This window comes from Enhydra lutris, unplaced genomic scaffold (genome assembly GCF_002288905.1).
Source record: "Enhydra lutris kenyoni isolate GAN:26980312 unplaced genomic scaffold, ASM228890v2 scaffoldscaffold5, whole genome shotgun sequence".
Lineage (NCBI taxonomy): Eukaryota > Metazoa > Chordata > Mammalia > Carnivora > Mustelidae > Enhydra > Enhydra lutris.
This window is the reverse complement of record NW_019154089.1, coordinates 18,070,435-18,096,647: the sequence shown is the minus strand read 5'-3', so window position 1 is coordinate 18,096,647 and position 26,213 is coordinate 18,070,435. Positions and strand designations below refer to the sequence as shown.

At 39.0% G+C, this 26,213-nt stretch overlaps 1 protein-coding gene across 1 annotated transcript in view; it reads left to right on the top strand.

Moving 5' to 3' along the window:
- Positions 1-26,213, top strand: part of LOC111141013 (RAN binding protein 17) — a 315,346-nt gene that overhangs the window by 271,396 nt on the left and 17,737 nt on the right. The window contains exons 23-25 of the mRNA XM_022493328.1: positions 2,415-2,629; positions 4,823-4,961; positions 15,814-15,980. Of these exons, the coding sequence (XP_022349036.1) occupies positions 2,415-2,629; positions 4,823-4,961; positions 15,814-15,980 (521 nt within the window). The remainder of the gene's footprint in view (positions 1-2,414; positions 2,630-4,822; positions 4,962-15,813; positions 15,981-26,213) is intronic.

Below are 26,213 nucleotides of genomic sequence, written 5' to 3'. Positions count from 1 at the left end.
TGTGTTTGATCTACCTGGTGCACACTCCTCCCCCTCCAAGTCTTCCTGGAAAACTGTGTTTGATCCTTGAGAAATAACCTGTGCTGTGAAGCCTTTCCCCCACTGCCCTCCTGCCCAAAGTCGGTCTCTTCTTCTGTTCCCCTAACATTTTAGCACAGCTCTCTGTGTTTGTCACATTGTATGGGATTCTTGATTTATATATCTTTTTCCCTCACCAGACTGAACTTCCTCAGAGTACAGATTTTATTTCATTCATGTATTTACCCTAGCACCTCACACGTATTAGCTGTTAAGTAAATGCGGTCATATCGAGTTGAATCTTTACAGAACTTACTATAGATCTCTAAGGTAAGTTAGGTTGAAGTCATGAGAGAGGGTACAGAATTTGTATGGAGTAAATCCCAAGATCTGTCTGAGCCTTCTAGTCTAAAGGTGTTGGTCAGGTCTTGTCATTTACATGTATAAGTTATAAGCAAAGCCTTGTGGGCTCATAGGGATGTACAGAAGAAAACCTGCCCACGGAGATGTTTCAGCAAGGCATATCAAGGGGAGGAAACTTTTGCCATGAGCCAGATCTGTGTTTCATGTTCCACCAGAATTATTGGTCCTTCTTTTTTTTTTTTTTTAAGATTTTATTTATTTATTTGACAGAGAGAGCAAAAGCAGGGGGAGAGTCAGAAGGAGAGGGAGAAGCAGGTTTCCCACAAAGCAGGGGAAGCCCGATATGGGACTAGATCCCAGGACTCTGGGATCATGACCTGATCCGAAGGCAGTGGCTTAACCAACTGAGCCACCCAGGTGTCCCTAATATTGGTCCTTCTTAACCAGTTAGTACACATGTGGTTTCTGTAATACACACATCAGTCAGGGCCCAAACAGGGAGAAACAAGCACTGCGACATTTACAGAATAGGGAATTTATTTCATGAATTAGATGTTGGGGGAAGATGGGAAAATAGGTTAAAAGGGAGAATTGAAAGTTCAGGAGAAAAATCACTCACCAGCCCTCCTGAAACAATGGCATGGATAGACAAGTTGGACCTCACAGGGAAGTCCCACACTAGAAGCTGCTAGTGTGGGACCATGAAAGGATGTGGGGTGAGAGGGAACTGGTGCAGCATAGCTGTCAGTGGAAGACTGTTGCCTCTGCACAGCTGCCATTCTGGAAGTTTGCTGCGAAGTAGTTGGTGGTGGTCTTGGAATCATTCATCAGCAAGGCTGTAGTTCTAGTTACAGAGGACAAAAGAACAAGGACAAAGTGAAACCCAGTGGCATTTCTACCATTTTTTCTCACTGTTACAGTGATCTTCAAAAAACATGGCTGCTACGTCACTGGGACCTTTCAGATCTCACATGATTTCTCTTTTGCCCAATTCTAGTCCACAACCATACAAGGAAATGGGTTCTGGGAAACATAATTCTTAATGTAGCCAGATTGATACGGTACCAAACCACAAAAATATACCTCTAAATATTCTAAGTTGAATTTAGTTTCAATTTTAGAAGCAGTACTCCCATAAATAGGAAAAAACAGAGGTAAGAAACATGTATGACTTTACAGTTTTTTGGGCGACGTTCTTGGATATTGCCTAGAAACATGCCTTACCTAGCACACATTTCAGAAACAGAAATTGTTGGTTATAAATACTAACTGCTATAAAAAAAATCTTAAGGTGATTATATAAGCATTTCTTTGTCTTCTGATGGTCAACATAGAATTTACGTACAGTTTTTAAACAACCATCTCTTGAGAGCTTCCAAAAAATGATGTAAGGAAAAAAGGAAGTAACATTTGTTACGCACTGTGCCAAGAACTTAGGTGTCTTATTTCATCTAATTCACATACCGAAACTGTGAGGCTCCTAAAAGTGAAATAACTCAAGATCAGATTCATGTAAAATTGTTGAAAATTCATCCCAAGGTTTAGAGTAACTTATAGCTCAGTCTAGGCACCTTTTTCTCTTGACTTAGTTGGTTATTTACTCCTATTTCTTAACATCTCATTGAAGAAGAGATAACATATGAAAGTATATAAAGTGAGCTAATCTTAATGAATGAATGAACTCAATCAATTTTTAAGTATTCTTATAATAATCATATAATAATCACCTATTATATCTATGTATTCATATAACCTATGTATTCATTAATAATTACATAATAATCACCATCAGGATAAAAATACAAAAGTTTTCCAATACCCTTGATTGGTTTTCCTTAGGACATTTGTACTTCTCAGGTAAACTGCCTTATATATTGATATTTTTCACTATGTGGATGGTGTAATTCTTGGAACAATGATAGGAGGAAGTGAACCTTAGCAGTAAAATGAAAATGTTAAATAATGTGCCTTATAACTGCTTTGAATTACATCTCCTTATATCACTTTCTCTTTCTGCTTTTACCCTAAAACAGGTAATCAGATCCTGTCCCTTGGGAGCCTCTCAAAAGATCAGATTTATCCAATGAAACTCAAGGGCATCTCCATCTGCTATTCAGCTCTCAAATCTGCCTTGTGTGGAAATTATGTCAGCTTTGGCGTCTTCAAGTTGTATGGGGACAACCATTTTGACAATGTACTCCAGGCCTTTGTCAAAATGCTGCTGTCAGTGTCCCACAGCGACTTGCTGGTAAGCAGTCGTGTGTCATGGGAGTCTTTGTGTGAAATGTGAAGTAACGCCACCACGGGCTTGGAGTGGTTGTAATGAGGCCGGGGGAGTTAGAATAGCACCAGAATATTTTATGTTTTAGGACAGCCTCTTGATTTAACGTACAGAATTTGAACAACCATAGTGGTTCTATGTACATAATTAAATGTACAGTTTTTGGGAACTGCAGCTACCACGTCTGACAGGTCGGTCATCCAGAGTGCTCCAGGGTCAACAGCCAGAGAAAAATGTAATTAGCAGTTTCAAAGAATTGCTTACAACCATGCTAATATTTCAAAGGTCTGTTTCCTGGAGAAGAAATGGAGGATTGGCTACAGAATCTTTTCCTTCCTTCTTCCTTCCTCCTCCTCCTCCATCTACTTCCCCTAATCTTTGGCCTTCCTTTCTGTGAAAATTCTGGTGTGGCAGAAAGAGTGCTGAACTCAGAGTTGAGCATACGGGCGCATAGTCTCTACTCTGCCACTCACTAGTCATTTACCTTGAATAAATCACCTTCTCTATTTCTCCAGGCTTTAATTTCCTCACCTTTAAAATTAGTAAATTAAACAAAGTGATCTCTAGGTCCCTTTTCAACTCTACCATCTAGTTTCTATGATTTATGTCAGTGGTTTTCAAACTTTGAGGCCCATCAGAATCACCTGGGGTGCTTGTTGGAAATTTAAATTTCCAGGCTCCTCCACTGAGCTGTGTCATTATCAGACTTTTTTTAAACATCCCTGCCTGGTTACACAAAAGCTAATATATGCCCAATGTGGTTGCACTAATTACTTCCGTAACAGCCAAATTTGTGCTCAGGCTTAGTTCAGGCTTTTCCACCTGCTCCCTACCAAGGTTATAAGTAAGACCTAGGGGGCATTTGTTAAGTCAGCCCCTGTAAGAAATGCTCCTTGACAGGAATGGATGAACGGACTAGCAGCACCCTCTTCCACTGTTCTAAGCTAGTCTTAATAGAACCACATCTCAAGCCAGAGTGGTTTAGCCTCAATAGTTGAATGGGATGCTCAATGAAGGCACCCATACGACAGAAATTACAAAGTAGAAACTTAATTGAGATCAGGTGTGGGTTCTCATCGACAGGACTCTTCAATATCCAGAAAAACTGACTGTAGCTCCAGGAATTGCTCTAGTTTTTTTTTCTAACAGGCAAGCAAATCTCTAACTAATAATTCTCAAAATTAAGGGTGCATAGGACTCCCTTAGCGTGCATGTTTAAAATGCATATCTTAAGACCTCATTCCAGAGCATTTCCTGAGTGAGCCTGGAGTGGGGATCAGGAAACTGCATTTTTAATAAGCATCCCATGTAATCTTATGGAAGTGGTCTTAATCCCACTTTAATAAATACTGCTCTGGCTTATTTCTCTTATGAGTGTTATGCTTCCTTGATATTGGTTTGAGTTCCATTTAAAGTTTTCCAGGTATCTTTCTCATGCACTTACCTTTTTGTCTATAGTATATGGCAAATATTAAGCCATTGGCCAAATCATGATATAGTTTGGTGGGTTGGCATTTGTAAGTAAAACAGACTATGATATCATATCCTATTATAACAGCAAATACCTTCATTTAAAAAAAAAGGGGGGCGGGGCGGGGCGCGCCTGGGTGGCTCAGTGGGTTAAAGCCTCTGCCTTCCACTCAGGTCATGATCTCAGGGTCCTGGGATCAAGCCCCGCATCAGGCTCTCTGCTCAGCAGGGAGCCTGCTTCCCTTCCTCTCTCTCTGCCTGCCTCTCTGCCTACTTGTGATCTCTGTCAAATAAATAAATAAATAAAATCTTTAAAAAAAAAAAAGGCTGCATAGCCACTATTAAGTACTGTTCAGTGTTACAATATCCCCACCCAGAAAAATAATTCAATCTTCTAAATTCCGTACTACAGAGATTTTATTTGCATTTAAGTGTTAGCCATGTAAGGTGAAATTGAGATTACTTACTGTGCTATAGCTTCAAATTAGGATTTCTAGAGATCAAGAGATTCCTTTTAGAACCCATTTAAATACTGAATTGTGAATCGTGATGTCATTTGTTCAGTGTATTTATTTTATATATTTGTGTTTAGGTAAGTTTACAATTTCCGATATTATAAATGGCAGTTTCCATTAGACCTTAACGTGTCTTCTGCCTTCCTGTGGCTTGACAGTTGTCTCTGTGTTGTAGCAATATCGGAAACTGAGCCAGTCTTACTATCCACTCCTGGAATGTCTTACCCAGGACCACATGAGCTTCATCACCAACTTGGAGCCTCCTGTACTCCTGTATGTTCTCACATCGATCTCAGAGGGGCTCACTACTCTTGGTAAGTATCACAGAGAATATACTTCCCAGAGGAAAAATTTGATTGTGGTCTCTTAATGTATATTAAGAGTATGTATATACTTGGTGAGATGGTCATCCTAAAAAGGGGAAAAGATTGTGTACCCAAACTGAAACATTATTTTATAATTATTACTTGCAAGCGAGAGAATGCCCTTTTTTCATATTTTGATGTAGCGCTTATTTCTTAATCAGCTTAATTAAGGTATAATTAAGGTATAATTTACACACAATAAAACTCATTGATTTTAAGTGAGCAGTTCAGTGACTACTGACAGATGTATGTACAGTCATAAACTACCACAACCAAGATATGGAATATTTTCTTCACCACAAAAAGCTCCCTTGTGCCCTTCTGATCAATCCCTTCCCCCCAGTCCCAGCCCCAAAGAACCACCATCTACTTTCTTTCACTATAGTTTGCCTTTTCCAGATTTTTGTCTAAGTCGAAACACAGGATGTATAGCCCTTTGTGTCTGGCTTCTTTGATATAGCATAATGCCTTTGAGATTCATCCATGTAGTTTTGCGAATCAGTTTACTCCTTTCTATTGCTGAGTATTATCCCATTATACGGATTATCACAATTTATTTATATATTCACCAAGTGATGGCTTTTGGGTTGTTTCCATTATTTGGTTATTTTGTACAATGCTACTATGAACATTCGTGTACAAGTCTTTTTGTGGACAAATACCTAGGAGTGGGATTTCTGAGTTGTATGCCAAGTGTATTTTTAACATTATTAAAAAAAAAAAAAAAAAAAAAACTACAACACTGTTTTCCAAAGTGACTGTACCATTTTGCTCTCGCCAGCAACGTATAAGGGCTCTAGTTTCCCTGTATCCTCCTTAACACTTGCTATTATCAATCTTTTTAAGTCTTAGCCATCTTAAGTGGGTATGAAGAATCTCATTTTAGTTTTAATATTTATTTCACTACTGAATAATGATTTGAACATCTTTTCATGCTGTGTGCCATTCATGTATCTTTTTTTTCTTTTTAGGAAGTCTAATTTTTTTTTAGGAAGTCTAATTTATTTTTTTTCTCTTATAGTTCATGTCTTTTGGGTCCAAGCCTAAGAAATCTTTGCTTAACCCAAGGCCAGAAAGGTTGTTCCTATGTTTTCTTCCACAGGTTTTATAGTTCTTTTATTCTTATGCTTAGGTCCATGATCCATTTCAGTTAAACTTTTTGTATATACTATTATGTATGAGATAAAAGCTGTTTTTTAACATAAGGTCATTCAATTGTTCTAGCATCTTTTGTTGAAAAATATCCTTTCTCTGTTGAATTACTTTGTGCCCATTCTATACTGTTCTGATTTTTAATTTTTGTCCTAACGTTTTGGTAAGTCTTAAGATCATATAACATTAAACTCATATAACATAGCCCTCTAATTTTGTTTTCTTCTTTTAAAATTATCTTGCCTATTCTGGGTCCTTTGTCTTTTTATGTAAGTTTTAGAGTCAGTTTGTCAGTTTCTCATGTTAGAGAAAAAAAATGAATAAGGGAATTTTGGTGGGGATTGCGTTGAATCTCTAGCCCAATTTGGGAGAATTGATGTATTAGCAATATTAAATGTTCAATTCCTGGAAATGGCATATCTGTCCATTTATTTAGATCTTCTTTAATTTTTCTCAATAGCATTTTTGTAGCTTTGAATGTATGACTCTTATACATATTTTGTTATATTTATAACAAATATTTTATCTTTTTATGCTATTGTACATGGTACTGAATTTTAATACCCTTTGTTCTTGGCTACCATGTAGAATTGCAATTGATTTTTTTGTATGTTGACCTTATATCCTGCAGCCTTACTGCATGATAAACTGACCTATTAATTCTGGTGGTTTCTGTAGATGTCTTAAGATTTTCTACATAGGGGCACCTGGGTGGCTCAGTGGGTTAAGCCTCTGCCTTCAGCTCAGGTCTTGATCTCAGGGTCTTGGGATCGAGCCCCGCATCAGGCTCTCTGCTCAGCAGGGAGCCTGCTTCTCCCTCTCTCTCTCTGCCTGCCTCTCTGCCTACTTGTGGTCTCTGTCTGTGAAATAAATAAATAAAATCTTAAAAAAAAAAAAAGATTTTCTACATAGATGTATCTGCAAATAAATACAGTTTATCTCTTCCTTTCCAATCTGTATGGCTTTTTTTTTTTTTTTTTTTTTTTTTTTTCACACTGGCTAGGACCTACATGTAGTACAATGTTGAATAGACATAATGATAGCAGACATTTTTTTCTTGTCCTCAAGGAAATGTCTCCATTCATTCTTTTACCATTCAGTGTAACATTAGCTGCAGGTTTTTACATAGATGCTCTTTATCTTGTTGAGAAAATTCCCTTCCATTGTGGTTTTCTGAGGGTGTTATCAGGGATGATATCAAATTATTTCTGCATCTACTGAGATGGTCATGTGGTTTTTCTTTTTAGTTCTGTTTATACATTACATAATGTTGATCATCACATTGATGGATATTTGAATATTAAACCAATCTTACATTCCACCCTAGGTTAAAACATATCCTTCTTATACAAACTGAATCCAGCTTTCTAAAATTTTGATACAGATTTTTATATCTATGTTCATGACAGATATTGATGTGTTCTGTAGTTTTTCTATAGTTCTTCTTCCATATCTTTTATTCTTTGTCTATTCCTCTATATCTTTGCCTTGTTTTGGTGTCATTCTAATGCCCTCATAAAATGACTTGGGAATTGCTCCCTCCTCTCCTATTTTCTTAAAAAGTTTTGTAAAATTGTTATTAATTCTTAAATGTTTGATAGAACTCCCCAGTGAAGCTATTAGGCCTAGATTTTTTTTAGTAGGTTTTTAACTACAAATTAAACATTTCTAATGGATTTGGGCTACTCCAGTTATTTTTTAGATCTGGGGTAGCATTTGGTAGTTTGGGTCTTCAAAGGAGAAATTCCTTTAAAGTTCATCTGAAATTCATCTGACATTGACATAAAATTATTCATATTATCCCATTGTTCTACAATTTGATTTCTGTAAGATGTAGGGTAATATTCCCTCTTTTATCCCTGAATTTGGCGATTTGTGTCTTTTTTTTTTTCTTTCTTGATCACTCTGGCTGTAGATTTACCAGTGTTATTGCAGAGAACCAGCTTTCAGTTTTCATTGATTTTTCTGTTATTTTTCTGTCTTTTAGTCCATTGACTGCATGTATGGCCTTTATTATTTCCTTCCCTCACTTTACTTTGCTTTTCCTTTTCTAATTTTTCAGATAGAAACTTAGATCACTGATTTTAGACCTTTCCTCTTTGCTAATAGACACATTTAATGCTTTCATCTAAGCACTGCTAAAGCTATTCGTCACAAATTTTTTATGTATTGGGGGGTTTTTTTCTGTTCACTTTAAAAATATTTTCTAATTGTCCTGCTGATGTTACTGAGAGGCACAGTTTAATTTCTGTATGTCCAGAGGTGTTTCTCATCCTGTTATTGATTCTAGTTTAATTCCATTGTGGTCATAGGATATGCTCAATGATTGTTATAATGTTTATATTTATTGTATCTTTTTTATGGTTCAGAATACAGTGAATGTTCCATGGCACTTGAAGTGACTGTGCATTCCATTGTTATCAGGAAGAATGTTATATAGTGGTCTAAGACATTGATAATATTCAGGTTTTCTACATTCTTATTAGTTGTTTGTTTGTTTTCTACTTAACCTATGAATTACCAGGAGAGAAGTGCTTAAGTCTAACTATAATCATAGGTTTTTCCATTTCTCCTTTCAGTTCTATCAGTTTTGATATAAAGCATTTTAAAGTTCTGTTATTAGGTATGTAAATATTTAGGATTGTTCTGTCCCTTGATGAATTTTCCCCTTTATCATGAAAGGACCCTCTATCTTTGGTGATACCTTTTTCTGAAAAGTACTTTGTCTAATATTACTAGCTTCTCTAGCTTTCTTTTGATTACTATTTCTTTCCATCATTTCATTTTTTTTTTAAAGATTGTATTTATTTATTTGACACACGGAGAGGGATCACAAGTAGGCAGAGAGGCGGGTGGAAGCAGGCTCCCCACTGAGCAGAGAGCCTGATATGGGGCTCGATCCTAGGACCCTGAGATCATGACCTGAGCTGAAGGCAGAGGCTTAACCCACTGAGCCACCCAGGCGCCCCATCATTTCATTTTGTATCTTCCTGTGTCTTTATATTTAAAGTTGGTTTCCTGTAGATACCAGGTATTTTCTATTGATACTGTAACAATTTTTACAATCTTGCTTGCTTAAACCAATGTAAATTTATTATCTTATAGCTATTTGGGGTTTTTTTGTTTTTTTGTTTTTTAAGATTTTATTTATTTATTTATTTATTTGAGAGCCAGAGGGGGGGTGGGGGAGGGGCAGAGGTAAGCTCAGAGCTGAGGCAGGGCATGATCTGAGATCATAACCTGAGCCAAAATCAAGAGTGGGATGCCCAACCAACTGAACCACCCAGGCACCCAATCTTATAGTTCTTTTGGTCATAAATCTGACATGGGTCTCACTGCACTAAAGTGAAGGTGTCAAAAGAACTATGTTCCTTTCTAGGGGAAATTCCATTTCCTTGCCTTTTCCAGTTTGTAGAGACTACCTAAATTCCTTACTTCATGGCCCCCAGCAAGATTGCATCTATAAGCATTCTTCCATAGATACATCTCCCTCTGATTCTGATGTCTTCTTCTCTTTCACTTTTAAGGACCCTCGGGATTACATTGGGCCTACCCAGATACTCCAGGATAATCTCCCTATTTTTCACTCAACTAATTAGCGATCTTAATCTATCTGCAATCTTATTTATTCTTTGACATGTAATCTAACATATTCACATGGACATAGAACATACTTGCCTAGCATGCAGCATATAGGTGGGTCAAGCTTTTATATCAAATCTGACTATCTCTGCCTTCTCATTAGTTTCAGCCATTTACATTTAATGTAATTACCAGTGTATTTAAGTTTAAATCTATAATATTGGTATTTGTTTTCTTTTTATTTGACTGAACTTTGTTTTTTCCTGCCTTCTTTTGGTTTGGATTAATTAAATGTTCCTTATGAATCCATTTTATATCCTCTATGAGTTTATTAGCCAGACTTCTTTATTTTTAGTGGTACTCTAGGTTTTATAATCTACACCTTCAAATAATATCATCACAGTTTGCCTTCAGATAATAACAGTCTACCTTTTTCCCTCCATCTCCATTCCTTCTGGAACTCTAGCTACACATGTATTATATATCTCTGTTATTATACAAACACTGAATAGAAAAGACTCCTGTACAGCTCTCCAGAATTCTCTCATTGTATGTCTCCCACTCTCTGAAACTCTATCCCATGAGTTCTAGCTGCCTCACCCTTCCCAAGTTCAAACTGTTACTCTTCATTGCAGTGAGACATTAGTCTCCCCCTTCCAGGCCTGTAGCCTGGAAACTCCTTGGGGCAATAAGCTTCAGTGACTGTGTAGGTGTAACCTCATTTGTTTCCCTCCTCTCTGGTTTAATAGCCCTATACTGCTTGTTGTGCAATAATTGAAAAATGTTTCATATTTTTTTCTGTTTTCTAGTTGTTTATGGCAGAATAAAAAAATTCTCGTTAATAGTTAATCCTTCATGGACAGACACTGAAGCCTTGTCTTTTCTTATTACAGTTTGGCTTGACATTCTTTTATCTCACACTGTAGTAATACTTAAAATTTTTGAATTAGTTGCAGGTGGCTTTGTTGTTCTCAAAGTGTGGTCTTGGGCCTAGAATCTGCATTTTCACAAGGCATTCAAGGGAGTCTTGATGGGGTGGCATTATGAAGGGAATACTGAATAAGTCCCAGTGCTACTACCACTTACCAAGTGTATGACTTTGGACAAATACTCTATGCCTGATGCTGTCATAGCTGTTTTCAAGATATGTACTTCGCCCTTATCATTCTCAGAACCACAGGTTACATACCGTAATAGTGCTATTTGTCCTGATTTTCTACTTGATTGCTCACTTCCAAAGACCAGGAACAATGTTGTGAAGTACCACTTTATTCTCAATATCTACCATATACCACCCTGCTGGATCTGTCTGTCTAATACAGGTCACAGTTTGGCAGGTGAATCACGCTCTGTGTCTTCAAGAAAAGAGACTATTGAAAGTAACCACTTGGGTTTCTCCTTCTTCAATAATAATAGACCTGCAAAGAGGCATTTTTAGTTATTGTTTGGGTCACAAGCAGGTCTCAGTTCTGCTTTAGCCTCTGGAAAAAAATGAGAGGAAGGCACAAAAAATTTCAATCAGTGGTAGAATAGTAACTCACCTAATATGCTTGTCATGATGCTAAAAAAATATTGGTAATCATCATCCATCAGCATTTTTAGTTTCAGGTCGGCTATAATATGGGGAAAGAGAAAGGTAAATGAAAAAAGAGATTATATTTTGTCTTTTTAATTACCCAGCCACCATCACCACCAACCCCCACCATACTTTTACATATAGAGACCAAGTGTAGGACTTACAAAAGCTGCTTTTTATAATGACTTTCAAGTCATTCATTCATTCAGTATCAGTTGTGCACATACTAGGTACTTGACCATGTTAAAGGGAATAAGACAGATAAGGTCCCTACTTATGTGAAGCTTCGAATCTAGAGAAGATAAACAATAAATAAATGAACAGGCCCACAAAAACAGTCAAGTCATGACAAGTGCTAAACAAAGATGTCAAATGGTATAATGACTGGAGAATGATTAAATGTGGCTTCTCTAGAAGAAGTGATCAGAAAAGGCTTCTGCAGTTTAGCTGGGACAGGGATGGGGGTGCATTCCAAGAAGAAGTTAAGGATGGCACAGGAGTCAACAACAAGAAATAGGTGAAGGCAAATGAAAAGTTGAGCCAACTGGAAACCACCAGACCTTTCCTCATCAAGTCTACAACTAATAAAAAGTTCATTATTAATAGAGTATGTTGTTATTTTGAACACATTCTTGAATTGTAGAAAGTGATATGGATGTAACATGGGGTCAAAACATTCAGGAAACATTTAGAAACTTAGAGACCTTGTACATTAGTTTCTCCCACCAAAAACATGCTAAAGATAGAAGAAAGCTATGAATTAGCCAAAGTGATGCATTTGGTGTTTCAGGGATTGAAATAGCCAGGAAAACACATGGGAAGTGAAAAGGGGGACAGTACTGTGTACTGGGCACTATGGTAGTCTTTACACACTTGACCTTAATTGATTTTTACAAGGTCTTGCGAAGTAGGTGGTATTAAGCGCATTTTACAGAGGCGCACATTGAAGCTCCATAAAGTCAGAACATCTAGAACACAGAGATTCAAACCTAGACCCACCTATTTCCAGAACTACTGCACCACCCATATAGACCATTTGTTCCTGAAATTGCCTTTCACACTGTATTTTTCCAAGACCTCCATCCTCTCTTCTGCCATGGTGGGAAATTTTGAGCCAAAGCCGAATTTCAGCTCAGCCCCATTATCATTCTCCTGACTCAGTTAAGCAACTCTTTCCTATACAGTTAACTTTTCAGAACAGTTTTCCGTGATGGGTCTTAGTGAGGCAGAGGGCTATTAATGATGCATGTGCTTCCTGTGGAGACTGGTTGCAGGAGAAAAGGAGTATTTGGTTGTTTTTAGTGCCAAACAGCAAGTTGCTGGAGGGGACAAAGTGCCTATTAGCCTAAAAAAATTGTATCTACAATTCAGCACAGATGAATCCTTCTTAAAAGACTCTGAATACCAAGAACTAGGACAAAATATGAAAATTCATGACTTCTGCCCATCCTTTTATGTCAGGAGAGTTTCATTATTTGAATCTCGAATAATAGCTTGAGCTGCGAATAAAGAAAACCAATAATAATACACAGTCCTCAGCACTATTCATTCTGTTTTTGATCAAATGGCCCTTGATCCTTATGATTCCACACCTTTCAATCTACCCTAACATTACATTTATCCGTTTCAAAGTCCCCAACCATAAATCAGCCGTAATGGAAGCTCTTCTTGCTTTTATTGCAAGGATATATGCTCCAACCTTCATGTCTAAAGTGTTTACCTGGCTTTTTCATAGCTGACTCAGTAGGTTGGAACCTTTTAATGCAACCTGCATGGCATGTGGTCACCAAATCTATGTGAAGTCTTTATAATTTTTGTGTGATTGATATCGTATTGCTCTTCACTGGTGAGGGAAAGGGTACCTATTTCCTGCTCGCTTCCTTTTGTAGATCTCAAGTTACTGAATCCATTTACTTTCGTGATTGGGACTTCAGAGGTAGAAAACTGAAGGAAAAGAGAAAAGCAATGAAGCTCAACAAGTCTGTGCCTGACTCTTGGGCCTAGATGTTTTTCACTGCATTCTCTTACCTTCTGGAACTATAAAAACTAAGCCCCCTTGCCTGCAAAGTAACCCAGTTGGGGTTGGGGGTGGAGATAAACAATCAATCAATCAATCAAACACCATAGTTTTAGGAGAACAAGAGCTTCTTTCTTCAAAGGAAAATATAGCAGTAGAGTTTACTTACATATGTAGCTTCCAGAGCTCCAAAGTTCCCCAAACTATTGTCTGTGGTCATCTTGTAGATCTTCAGACAACCCCTCCTGGTCCTGCATCAGCTACCATCATCCTCAAGTTTAAATGCATTCATCCATCTGTATTTCAAAACTTTCCCCCAACCTACCTCTTTCTATGAATTATGCCATTTCTCTCCAAAACAATGTATTTGAAAGAGTTTCTAAGCTACGGTGTTATATCAGTTCCAGATATTATTACTGAACGCAACTCAAGACCTGTAAAAACCTTCCTCAGATTAGCTTTGCCTATCCATTCTTTAATTCAGCTAAGAAGACACCTCTGATCTAGGAAAGGCACATGTGTCTCAGAAGCTCAAAGGTTAGTAAGAATAAGAGATGAATGACTACTTTAGGGAGCGTATAATCCACTGGTTCCCAACCCTACCCTCCCAGTCCACTTTCCTCATCTACTGCATCTACCGTTTTCACCATTTTTGAGTGTTTTCCATTGTTTCTCTTGTCACTTCTGTTACTAAACATAAACTCCTTGGAATTGTGTCCATTTTACCTTTAGCCAAAAAATCTGGGTAGCATCATGTTATGAATCAAAATCATGAAATTTGGATAAGCTGCTTAACTCTTAGCTTTATTTTTCTCATTTGAAAAATGCAAATAGGGTGCCTGGATGGCTCAGTGAGTTAAGCCTCTGCCTTTGGCTCAGGTCATGATCTCAGGGTCCTGGGATCTAGCCCCACATTGGGCTCTCTGCTCAGCGGGGAGCCTGCTTCTTCCTCTCTCTCTCTCTCTCTCTCTCTCTGCCTGCCATTCTGCCTACTTGTGATCTCTCTCTCTCTCTAATAAATAAATAAAATCTTTAAAAATAAATAAATGAAAAGTGCAAATAATAACACTATATACAAAGTGGTTGTTAGAAGTAAGTGAGTAATTTAATGTACAAAGTAGATAGTTAATAAATGGTTGCTGTATCATGTCACTCACTTGCTTTAAAGGAGCCTTCAAAACACCTCTTTTGTCTTTCAAATTAAATGTGATGTCTCAGCCCACTATTGGATGCACTCAGGGAAGACCCCAACCTACTTTGTCACCTTTCTCTTATGACTCTGTATACATTCTTTCACTCAAACCGTAAGTCCTACTCCGAAATACACTTTCCTCTTTCCATCATGAGGGCAAACCGGTAGTAACATCATCTTCTGAGCCCCTGTGTTTTAAGAAGGTGTTTGATGCTTGTGTTTATTTTTGCTTAATACCTAATTTTGTTTAACACCTGCTTGATTTTAGTGGTTAAGAACAGAAATCTAGAATCCTTGTTTATTCTCATACAGTGGCTCCACAATCATCTAGCCCTGGGGCACTGGACGTGTCATTTAATCCCTCACTATTCTTGCCTGTGAATGGAAATAATAAAAACAGTAACTATTACAGTGAGGATAATAGTTTAACTATTACTGTGAAGATACAAAATAATAATTCATGCAACTAACGCAACAAGCTCTCATTAAATATCAGCTGTTTCTATGATGAGAATTTCTAGTTGTTTTCTTCTCATTCAGGTCTACAAGATATTTGACAAATGATGAGAAAGTTAAGCGGCTCTTTCAAAGTAACAACATAACAAGTAATTGGAAAAGATGAGATTTGAAACCAGAGCTGTTTTGACTCCAAAATTCCTGCCTTCCTGCCACCCTGTGTATATTGTGCTCATCTCTCTACCTGAAAAATGCCCTTGCTTATATCTAACTAAAACAACTTTCCCAGGCCCATCTCAGGTTCTGTCTCCTTCAAAAAGTCTCTTTGATTCCCCTATCCAAATGTGATGTCTTCCTCAAAATCCTCACAGCAATGTGTCACTCATTCATACCCAGCATCGTGCCCCAGTGATTTACGTACTACCTCATGAGGTCTTGGATACCAGGGTCAGGGTTGCCTCTGAAACAGAGCCCTTTGCCCCAAGTCTGTGCCCTGTTTCGTCTGAAGCAGAGCACTTTGCACCAAATAGATATTTAATAAAGTCAGTTGAGTTGAACAGAGGGTCATTAAGGTCACAAATGGAAAATTCTGTCCAATTCAATCTAGGAATCATTTACTTACTAGCACATCTTTACATCAGGTCCTCTAGTAGACACCGTGTTTAAAGAGATAAGCAAGGCAAAATCCCTGCCGTCAAGGAATTTATAGTTTGATAAAAGTTCTTTGAAACCAGGAAGTGATTTTTTTAATTGGAGGCATTATAATTAATCAGATGAAAAAAACGCTTCAGTAATGCGAAGGAATTCTCATTTATTGTTCATACAGATACAGTTGTCTCCTCCAGCTGCTGTACCAGTTTAGACTACATCGTCACCTACCTCTTCAAGCACATAGCAAAAGAGGGCAAGAAGCCACTTCGATGCAGAGAGGCCACCCAGGCCGGTCAGAGACTATTACATTTTATGCAGCAAAATCCAGATGTCCTGCAGCAGGTAACTGGTGGTCGGTCACCTGGCTTAAGAAACAGAGTTTCCCAAAAGCCAGCCTAGGGCCTGAGTATCTCTTAGAGCAAATAGTCTGGTCAAGACTCTTTACCATTTATTCTGTAGGCAGATTTTCCCAGAAGATAGGGTTGCGCACTAGCCCCGGGACTTGCTCACCCTCAGGAAATCTCTCCGTTGTTCATCTTACTCCAGTGAAGCTAGAATTCAAAGAAAGGTTAGCTCTTCCAGAGGCCTGAGGAAAAAAAAAGGCAAAGCCAGAACTAGAGATGGTCACGCTCTGGTTTCTTTCCTGGAGCCTCTAATAACGGCTTCTGAAGTTTGCTTTGTGGGTACTCTGGTACGTCAGGAAACTGCCATTTGCTGAGCTCCTGTTCGGTGCCAGACAGCTTGCTGGGAACTTGCTGTTTATCGACCACAATTGATACTCTTCCCATTTAAGATAAATCGGGGTTCAGATAGGTCACATTCCCCTGGGCATTTAAGTAATAAATAATAAAGCCACAACTTCTTTATTTTCAAATGTGTTTTCTCACTAGCTAACATGAGTTAGGTTCAAGTTTAATACTGTTTTTTAAAAACTCACTTCTGCAAATCATAGTAACAGTATGCATAAAAATAACACATGCCAGAAATATTCAGAGAGAATAATGCCATTTTTCTGCAGAGATACCATCACTATGATAGTTTCCAGTTCCACTAACTTTGGAAACTTTATACTGCTTCCAGTCGTTTTATCTTGCCAAATTATCTTCATAATAGTTGGTGCTTTGCAAATGTAAACACTTCAACAAGGTTATTAGCCAACAAACAAGACGCCTGCCACCAGGCAGAGACTGTCACTCTGAGCAAAGAAATAATGAACATAGAATGAGCTAGCCATGGGCTAGTCTTTCTTCCTGGCTATCATTTTTTACAAATATTCAAATGAAACTATATGAACTTCTTTTGGCCGATGTCTTAGTTAGCCTGTTGTTTTCCTGGCAAGGAGGTGTGTAATTAAGATTCTGTGTAACTAGACAAGGTGCTGTCAGCCTGTAAGTATTTGGTATGACCCTGGAGGGGTTACGACGCATCAGTGAAAAGAGAAAGGTAGCACGTGGATTGAGGACTTTCCATGCACAAGGTGCAAGGGCCACTGAGATTCCTAAGACATAATTTCTCTCCTTAAAATGCTGCTATCAGGGGCGCCTGAGTGGTTCAGTGGGTTAAGCCTTCAGCTCAGGTCATGATCTCGGGGTCCTGGGATCGAGCCCCACATCGGGCTCTCTGCTCGGCGGGGCGCCTGCTTCCCCCTCGCTCTGCCTGCTGCTCTGCCTACTTGTGATCTCTCTATTAAATAAGTAAATAAAATCTTTAAAAAAAAATGCTGCTATCAGGTGGGACAGAGATAATCGTTAGTTATTAGATAACTAACCACTTACATGATAATTTGATTAATATAGTGGTAATAGAGATTGACACATGAGAAGAGGACTTTCAGAGAACTCTTCTCATTTGCACCCCCCCACAACAACTCTGAAATGTGGAAATCATCATCCCCATTTTACCTGTGAATACATTGAGTCACAGAAAGAGCAACTGGGGAGTGGAATGTAAACCAGAAACCCAAGTCCTTACCACTTACATTGTTGATTCTCAAAGGGCCTGGTTGGTATGGATAAGATCATTTCACACTGAATATTCTGTGGAGATCTGGGTGCTCCGCTCCTTCCTCCTCAGCCACCTCCCCAACGGCAGTAGCCTCTGGTACTGATGGGAGTGTGGCATAGCCTTCCGGTGTTCTGCGAGGACGAGGTTGAACACCACAGATTTAGAGCATGTAGCCAGGGGAGAAAATAAATACCCATGGATTGGCCAGGAATCAGACACAGCCCCCACCCCACCATGGGAACTGACAAGTCCACCGCCAAATCCCTCCTGCCAGTGCTCAGCCTGATCACAATTTCATCCCATAAACTTTGGCAGAAACTTTTTTAAGTCGGTAGAAGATTCTACCAGAATCAATAGGCTGTGATCCTAGACAAATACCATCAGACTGTGCAGAGCAAGTGATATGGTTGTACAGAAGACAATCAAGTTTTGTCTTTACTCAAAATCACCATGCATTTGTTGGTTTAAGTAATTTCTGTGTGTTAATAATACCTGGTAATCCTTTGCTTTATAGCATATGACTAAGTAGTGATATATCTTTATTAACAGTGGAATACATTCTATTTATTTGGAATGTAGGCTTTCAGATAGCATTTTAAATATTAATGACTGGTCTCTGGTAGTCAGCATAAATATGATTTGCATTAGCACTCGGTTATATCATCTTGAGTGCCTCTGATGTCAACCATCGGGTATAGCAATATCTGACATCATCTCCTTAGGTCACTGACAACTTTGACCTCTATTCTTATGCACAGTTTCTGTCGTCTCAAAAGCTCTTTTGAATTGATTTGAAATTTTGACTCTTCCCTTTATGAGGCAGTAAAATTGATAATTATTCAGATGGGAACTGAGCGCTGAGTGAAAAATCAATTCTACCCGCTCTCTGCTGCGTATAAAATTACTTCTGAGTCGGCTGGACTGAACGGATGGCCGGAGTAAAAGCAGCAGGCAGGAGTAGTGGGAAGAATTAGCTGGACAGAGCTAATAGCCTGAAGGGATGGACTTGGAAAAGAGGGAGTGGGCCAGTTGGGGGTTATTATGAGCAAGGATGGGTCCCATTGATCATCTGTTTACATCAGCTTTCCAAGACCTTATAAATCAGCCCTGAAGAGCAGCAGAACTCGAGATCTGAGATTTGGCATCTTACCAGAGGGACTTTGTATTAGATTATTCTCATTTTCACACTCAGATGAAAAGTGAGCCATTGATTATTCATTGGTTGCCCATTAAATGCTGTTTTTATAGATGATTTGCCTATCACTGAAGGTAATGAACAAGGTGGCTGCTTTATAACTGGAGGTTTCAGTTTTCAAGGCATCTGTGTCAGTTAAGTAATGCCTAACCCTATTAAAAGGAATGGGTTACAAATTGCTTAACAGTGCTGAGAAACTAGACCCTAATGACTAATTGTGCTTGGAGTTTAGAGAGGGTTTGTTAGCTCTTTAAACTAAACTGGTGCAATGATCCTGCAATTATTTACTTGTTTGAACTGTTTTCCCCCCAACCTGGATATATATATTGCTGGAAGCATAATTGCATGAGAGGAGTGTCAGTTCCAAATTGCAAAAGTTTATGTCCTCAAGCTTCCATAGCAGGCGAAGCTTGCACCCACATAAAAGCTTTTCCAACATCCTTGTAGGCCTTTCGACTGGTGTGCAACAGCCTGGGAAGCACATTTTCAGCACCTCTCACCTGGAAATGTGCTTATTACGATCTGTTATGTGGCTTGAGATCCTCAGTGTTTTTAAAAATATTCTCCGAATAAGGCATCTTCCAGAATCCGCAAACAAATCTAACTTTGCTAGCATTAAATTCGGTCGATTTGAAGACCCACTATAATTAAGTGAATCTATTGCAAATAAGAATTATTGTCTCACCAGCATTCCTTGGACTTAGCAATTGAGGAAAACCCAGTTTCCATGTATTAAGAATAAATATTCCCCATGTGTTTTTATGCCATTAGAAAGATAAACTAGGGGCGCCTGGGTGGCTCAGTGGGTTAAAGCCTCTGCCTTCAGCTCGGGTCATGATCTCAGGGTCCTGGGATCAAGCCCCGCATCAGGCTCTCTGCTCAGCGGGGAGCCTGCTTCCCCCTCTCTCTCTGCCTGCCTCTCTGCCTACTTGTGATCTCTGTCTGTCAAAATAAATAAATAAAATATTTTTAAAAAAAAAAGAAAGATAAACTAAAATCTTAACAACAAGCCAATAGCAATAGTGATGAGGCACAGATCTGCTATAGTAATTTGGAAAATTAAATTCCGTGTGAATTTTTTTCAATTTTATCTCTGATCATGTTAAGTGTTTGCCTCTAATAAGCCATAGATCAGCATTCACTTAGTTATATCATGGAGTGAAAGATTTGCCCAAATTAGGTAAACGGAAGAGTGTTTTTTATAGAATTAGAGGGGCAGTTCGGAGATGTGTGACTGATTCTTTTTTGGATGCGAAGAATAGGACACTGATGCAGACTGCGTCTCTAAATCAGAACTGCAGCTGTAAGTAATTGCGCTGGAGAGAGGAGTACCTTCCACGGAAGTAGGATGGAAACTCTGTGATTGTCAGTATTACTGACTGGATTATGCGGTTAACATATTAACAAGGTATTTTTAGCAATTATAGTCTCTAAAATCTAAATACATTGAAGGGACGAATAGAATATTTGGGTTTGAATTTATCTCACCCTCATTCTATTAAACTATTTGGTATAAGTCGGCTATAATAAAACCCCCCAGAAAGTGCTAATTATGATTATCTCTCTTTCACGCCCTCCCTCCCTTCCTCCCTCCTTCCCCCCCCCCATCACCCCCAACCTGGCATTTAACTACACATTGTGAAGAGCTGTCAGGAGCTATAAGAATCATACTTCAGTAGGGATGTGTGCTGAGAGAACATTCACCCTTTTCCTCAATCAGTCAGTCAATCAATGAAAATTGCTTTTGTATAGTGCTCTTCACGACATGCATCCCAAAGTGAATTACAGCAAAAGGGAAATCATCTGCTCTTTTTTCATTTTTGTGTTTAGATTGAAGTGATACTGCTCAACATTTTGACATCCTATACGAGACATCTTTCATACTTAAGATTCCATTCCCTATAATACTAAGTAGGAGAAAGTGCAGTTGCATATTTAACTCATGTTGAGACTTTGGCCTCTAGAACCTTAGCAACACTCTCACGGTGGGAAACACTTAAGCAGATGAAGTATATCCATGTCTCTTATCCTCTTACAAAATAATTAGCCAGATTTTCTAATGTTACTAAAGGCATTTCTAGTGGACCCTGAATGGAAAGTGTGCCCTCCACATGATGCATTAGCTCAGTCTGGTTGACGTGCCACCGTATTGTCAAAAACATGGAAGTAGATTGGTACCAGAAACACACGCTGAAGGAACATTCAGAACTAGATCAGAGGACAGCGTGGGTGTAGAGTGTTTAGAGGAAGCCGAGGATCGGTCAGTAAACACCAACACAGGAGCTCCGGTTTCAGGAAGGAACTGGTTTTTGCACGTGCTGCCACGATCTCGGTCTTCCCAGCACTCTGCGCTCGGACTCTGTATTTATTTCTAGGAAAAAATGATACTGGCAAAATATGCGTGCTTACTCTGTGCAGGTACTAGTGTATGCTTTCTACCAATGCGTGTAATCCAATTTCATCATCGCAGCATGTCTGTGAAGTGGTGGCATTATGATGGCCCCTTGGTAAATATAGAAATTGAGGCACAAACAGATTAAGCAACTAACTTGCCCAAGGTCACCCATAGTCAGTAAGTGGAAAAACTGCAGCTCTGGCCTGTTGAACTCCAGAGTTCACATGCTTAACCACAGAGCTAGAGTTTGTCGGCAGCTACTAATCTGAGGTGGTTTGTGTGTTCTCAGCACTCACGCTGAGGCAAGCTGAGCTTCCAGTAAGTCCCACTGGGGCCATCCTTAAGGTGGAATGATTTAGAGCAGTTATCCTATCCCCCAACTTCGTGCCGCAGCCAGGATGAAACAGATGGGCAGTGACCCCGAGAGGCGGTGGGCAAGGGAGAGGGAGGGTGCTTTGCCAGCTGGTACAGAGAGCCTTGTGGTCCCCACAGTCACTGAGGCAGAGTGAACAGACCCTCCACTCCCTTACCCTGCACCCACACCCACTCATTAATTCTATAGCCAGACAGAGTATAAAATGGAGTGGGACGTGTATCCTCGAGAAGGCCTCCAGAGTCTAATAGCATCACTGTCTTGTGATGTTCCTGTGTTCCTTTCCTTTAATGTCTTTGAGGGAGCTCTTGAGGTTTGTTCCAGCTTGGGTTTTCTCGGATAGAGCAATACGGCAGCTGTGAAATGAAGGTGGGGAAGCAACAGGTGCTCTCTATCCGTCCCTCGTACCTAGTGTGTCTCTAGGCTTCATCCTGACTCTCGCCACTGACTCATCAGTATAGAATGCCAGTTGTCACCTCCTTCAGGTGCAGACAGCTTCTCTTCTCTAATGGAAGCTGCTTCTGCTGCTGGGTACCGTTAGCTCCTAAGGGCTTCTCACATCAACAAGACTCAAAGTGAAAATGTTGGGTGTCCCTCTCCCTATCCTTTCCATTCTACAAAATATCACAAACTAAGATGCCTACAGAGCCAAGCAGAAAACTTGAAGCTTGGGAAAGAAACCCAAGTTGAGTCTACATCCCAGTCCTACGGGGGCAGCCTCTACACAGGGCCAGCTCATTCTTGCCCTGTAAGAAGGTAGGACCCAGTGTTGCCAGTGGTATTATTACCTAGCCACCCCCCCCCCCAAAGAGAACCAGAAATCCAGGTTTTATGTGTCTGCTTACCAGTCTTCCACCAATATATTATGTAATCCTAGAGGGTTTCAGAACTAAGATCTTCCAAAGGATGATCCCTGATATTTCCCACAGCCATCCCATGTGCTACTGCTGATGTTTTAATAATTTTTGAAGCACACTTTTTGGATTACTTGCTTAAAGAGGCTGCTGTCATGTTGCTCTTACATTTGATTCTATACATAGGTGTCTATTAAAATTTAAAGACTGCATTTATTTATATTTGGATCGTGTCTTTGCATCCAGAATGGATGCAGTCAGCAGTCAATGAAACTCGGCTAGCACCTCCCAAACATTTTTTTTAATCTTCAAAATAACCATGTTTGTCTGAGGCAAAAATTAAAGTTCAGTTTGGTCAAGTAAGTGTGTGTGTGTGTGTGTGTGTGTGTGTGTGTGTGTACACAGTCTGATTACTAAGGGTCAAATCAGAATATATGAGAGGACCAGGATTGGACAAAAGTTTCTAGGTAACAACTACATAATAAAAGTCCAGATGGGAGTAAAACTCTTGAATGATGAATTTATGACCATCACCCCTAAAGATCAGTTTAGAAAGTTAAAGTACATAATTTTAAATATAGAAAAACTAGGTGTTTTTGTTTGTTTGGTTTTTTTTTTTACTAAAATGGCATTTTATCTGTGATACTATAAAATCATTGATCCATCTGTAGAAGGATGATTCGAATCCAAATTTTTTGTGGTATACCCTATCTTTGCCATTTTGGTTGTGTTTTTGTTATGGAAATATTTGTTGAATGACTGTTTCAAGTGTAACCAAAAGAAATGGTATTTTAAAACAGAAAGATTAGTGAAAACAAAAATCTGTTCTTGACTTATGAATCATCCAGTTATCATGAGAACTGTAATATCTGTCTTTAACAGAGTACCTTTTCTTCCCCAAAGATCTCTTTAGGCTTGATACTTGTCTCAGCGTCTAGCCAAGCCTGATACCTTGTATTGGTTAATGAGTGTCTAGAAAACAACCCCCCCCCCAAAATTAATTTGCAGAATTACAGTCCTCAGGCAGTGACTTTAGGTTTCAAAGCCAGCATGGTCATAGACTGCTACATAATAAACGGAATGGGAATGCTAAGAGGAGATTACACCTTTGTATACTATCTAACGATCCTGCTGAAATTCCACAAGAAAATTTCATCCTAAACATGGGCGAGGAAAGAAATAAGCACTTCGAGTATTGTTCCAAATGGTTAACAGAACAGAGAAGTGTTGTGTTTTGTTTTGTTTTGTTTTTTCCGCTAGGACATGTGTTTTTCTACCTCTAAGCACAGTTTAAAGATGTAATCCATTGATAGCATAACTTGCCTTATTAATTGAAAGGGATGGAATCCACCAGATGTAGCCCAAGCCAGCAGAGAGTTGGGTGACTAAGCAACAGCAGAGACACCATATTGAATGAGCCAGAATTCAGTCTCCAAGTCATTTATTTCAACCAGTGACAGTACGTTGCAGCTCCTGTGCCTCAGCAGTGATTGATGGTTTAATATCATATATAATTTTTTTTAATGAAGGAAAAACCATTTAAATATGTTACCATTTGCACTGGTATTCTCCTATGTACATAACTGCATTTAATCATTATGGGGATTGTTTTTATACTTGTGTAATTTGTATCCAAGAAATAACTGTCAAAGCCATCTCACGCTGTTGCTGGAAATGGTACAGTGTGCTTCACCCTTGAATAGATTCATTCTTCCCTGCACATAATTAAGAGTGTTGGAGCTTTCCCTGCCACCACATAGGAATTCCATGTTTACATTTCTGAGAATGAAAAATTAGCCACAATGTGCTTTTTCAAGTTCCCATTTTCTGGGGCTATGATATTTAAGTACCTTAGCTCCATAGCAGTGTATGATTTGAAGAGTTTGATTTTAAGACTTTTAATATTAAAATACATAATAAAATTTTATTATCTAATTACAAGAGGGTTTAGCCTCTTATTAAAGTTGCTAAATCAGGCCTAGATTAGCATCATAATAACACAATTTGACACGGAATACTCAAAAGTCAAGTGCGAAGGAAGGGACAGGGTGTTTTTGTTGTTTTAGGGGGTTTTCTCCTCCGCCCACCCCTTGCACAGTGTAACAAGGATGAAATGCATGTATGAAAACAAACAAGGAGCAATTTGGGACGCTGGAGAAGGAGTGGAGGTGTCAGCCTCGGACGGTACCCTTAGGCAAGGCAGCTGGTATATGTAGCCTTTTGTTTATCTGCTACTGGTTTATGTAGCCTTTAGGCCGGCCCCAGAAACAATCACTCCTACAGGGTCAGCTGCTGGTCAGAAGCAAAGTAAGAAAAGATTCTGCGTTCAAACGCACAGCCATAATTTCTGTACAGCTGGCACCTGCTACTGGTGCACAGCATGAAGGTGAAAGGTCAAAGAGGCAGTTGTTCAAAACTCAAGAATGGCTTAAAGGGACTTGTAGATTAATCTGCTTTATTAACTTCTGTATATTAGATAACTATTGCTGTGAATGACAGTACATCTTTTTTAATAAGTCGCATCTCTTTCTCTTTTAAATTAGCTTTTGAGTAATGAATATTAAATAGAAAGCATTTCAGGGGTAATTAAATGAAAACAGAATGATGTCATTTTACAATTATATTTGTATGTTTATAAAAGAGGGGATGTGTAATGTTTTCCAAAGAGCTAAAAAAAAAAAAAAAGAAAGAAAGAAAAAGAAAAAGGACCAGCTCTGTATAAAGAAGTATTTGAAATAAATAAGTCACATGTCCATTAGCCTTTGTGTTTAAACTAAAATATATGATGTAGTTTGTGAGTTAGCATGAAGTCACTGGGTGCTGGTGGCTCAATTTGGCATTCCCAGGGGCTCCCACTATTTTCTTTATGAATTAAAGTGACTGCAATCTGTCACTGTTCTTTTATCTACAGTTTAGCACAGTTTTGCTGTGTAGTCATAGCCAATGTTCTCAGAATAGCAAAGCGGCTGTAAAAGATGAACAACAGCCATACCTTTTCCTTCACATTCCTGTAAAACAGAGAACATTGCATGTGGAAAAAAATGCAGAGTTTTACACAGGTTTCCCCCAAGATAATTAGGCATGCGTGGTAACAAATCTCTCACCCAGTATGGCAAATGGCAAGCAAAATGGTTTTTAGCCTCTTCATTAGTGGTGATTGGCATAATTGGCTATCATTGTAAATTAAAAGTTCCCTAAATGTATCCCTTCTTAAAGCCTTAGCAAGGAAAATTTCTACTCCATAGATGAAATACTGATACCAACTCTGAGGAAGTATCTCACAATCTGTATTCTTTTTTTTTTTTTCTTTTTCTTCAGAGAGAGAGTGTGCATAAGGAGGGGGTGGGTGGGCAGAGAGAGAGAGGGAGAGGGAGAATCTTAACCAGGCTCCATGCCTGATGCAGGGTTCGATCTCGAGACCCTGAGATCATAATCTGAGCTGAAATCAAGAGTCAGACAGTTCAGCGACTGAGTCACCCTGGCGCCCTCACAGTCCGTATTCTAAAGGGATGGTTTTGTCTGCCCTCAGACGTTCTCCAGATGATATCTGCCTGCTTATGCTGACACAGCGCAGGGAGCAGCACTTAGCCCATATTTCACAAACAGAAGTCACTCGGGATTAGCACTCCCACGTTTTAGCACCAGCATGGTCTTCGTGCTCTGACCAGTGTTTCTGCGACATGTGAACATGCTGCCTGCATCCATCTTCCTGTGTTGTACCCAAGCCAGGGTGCAGCAGAAGGATCCTAAACTT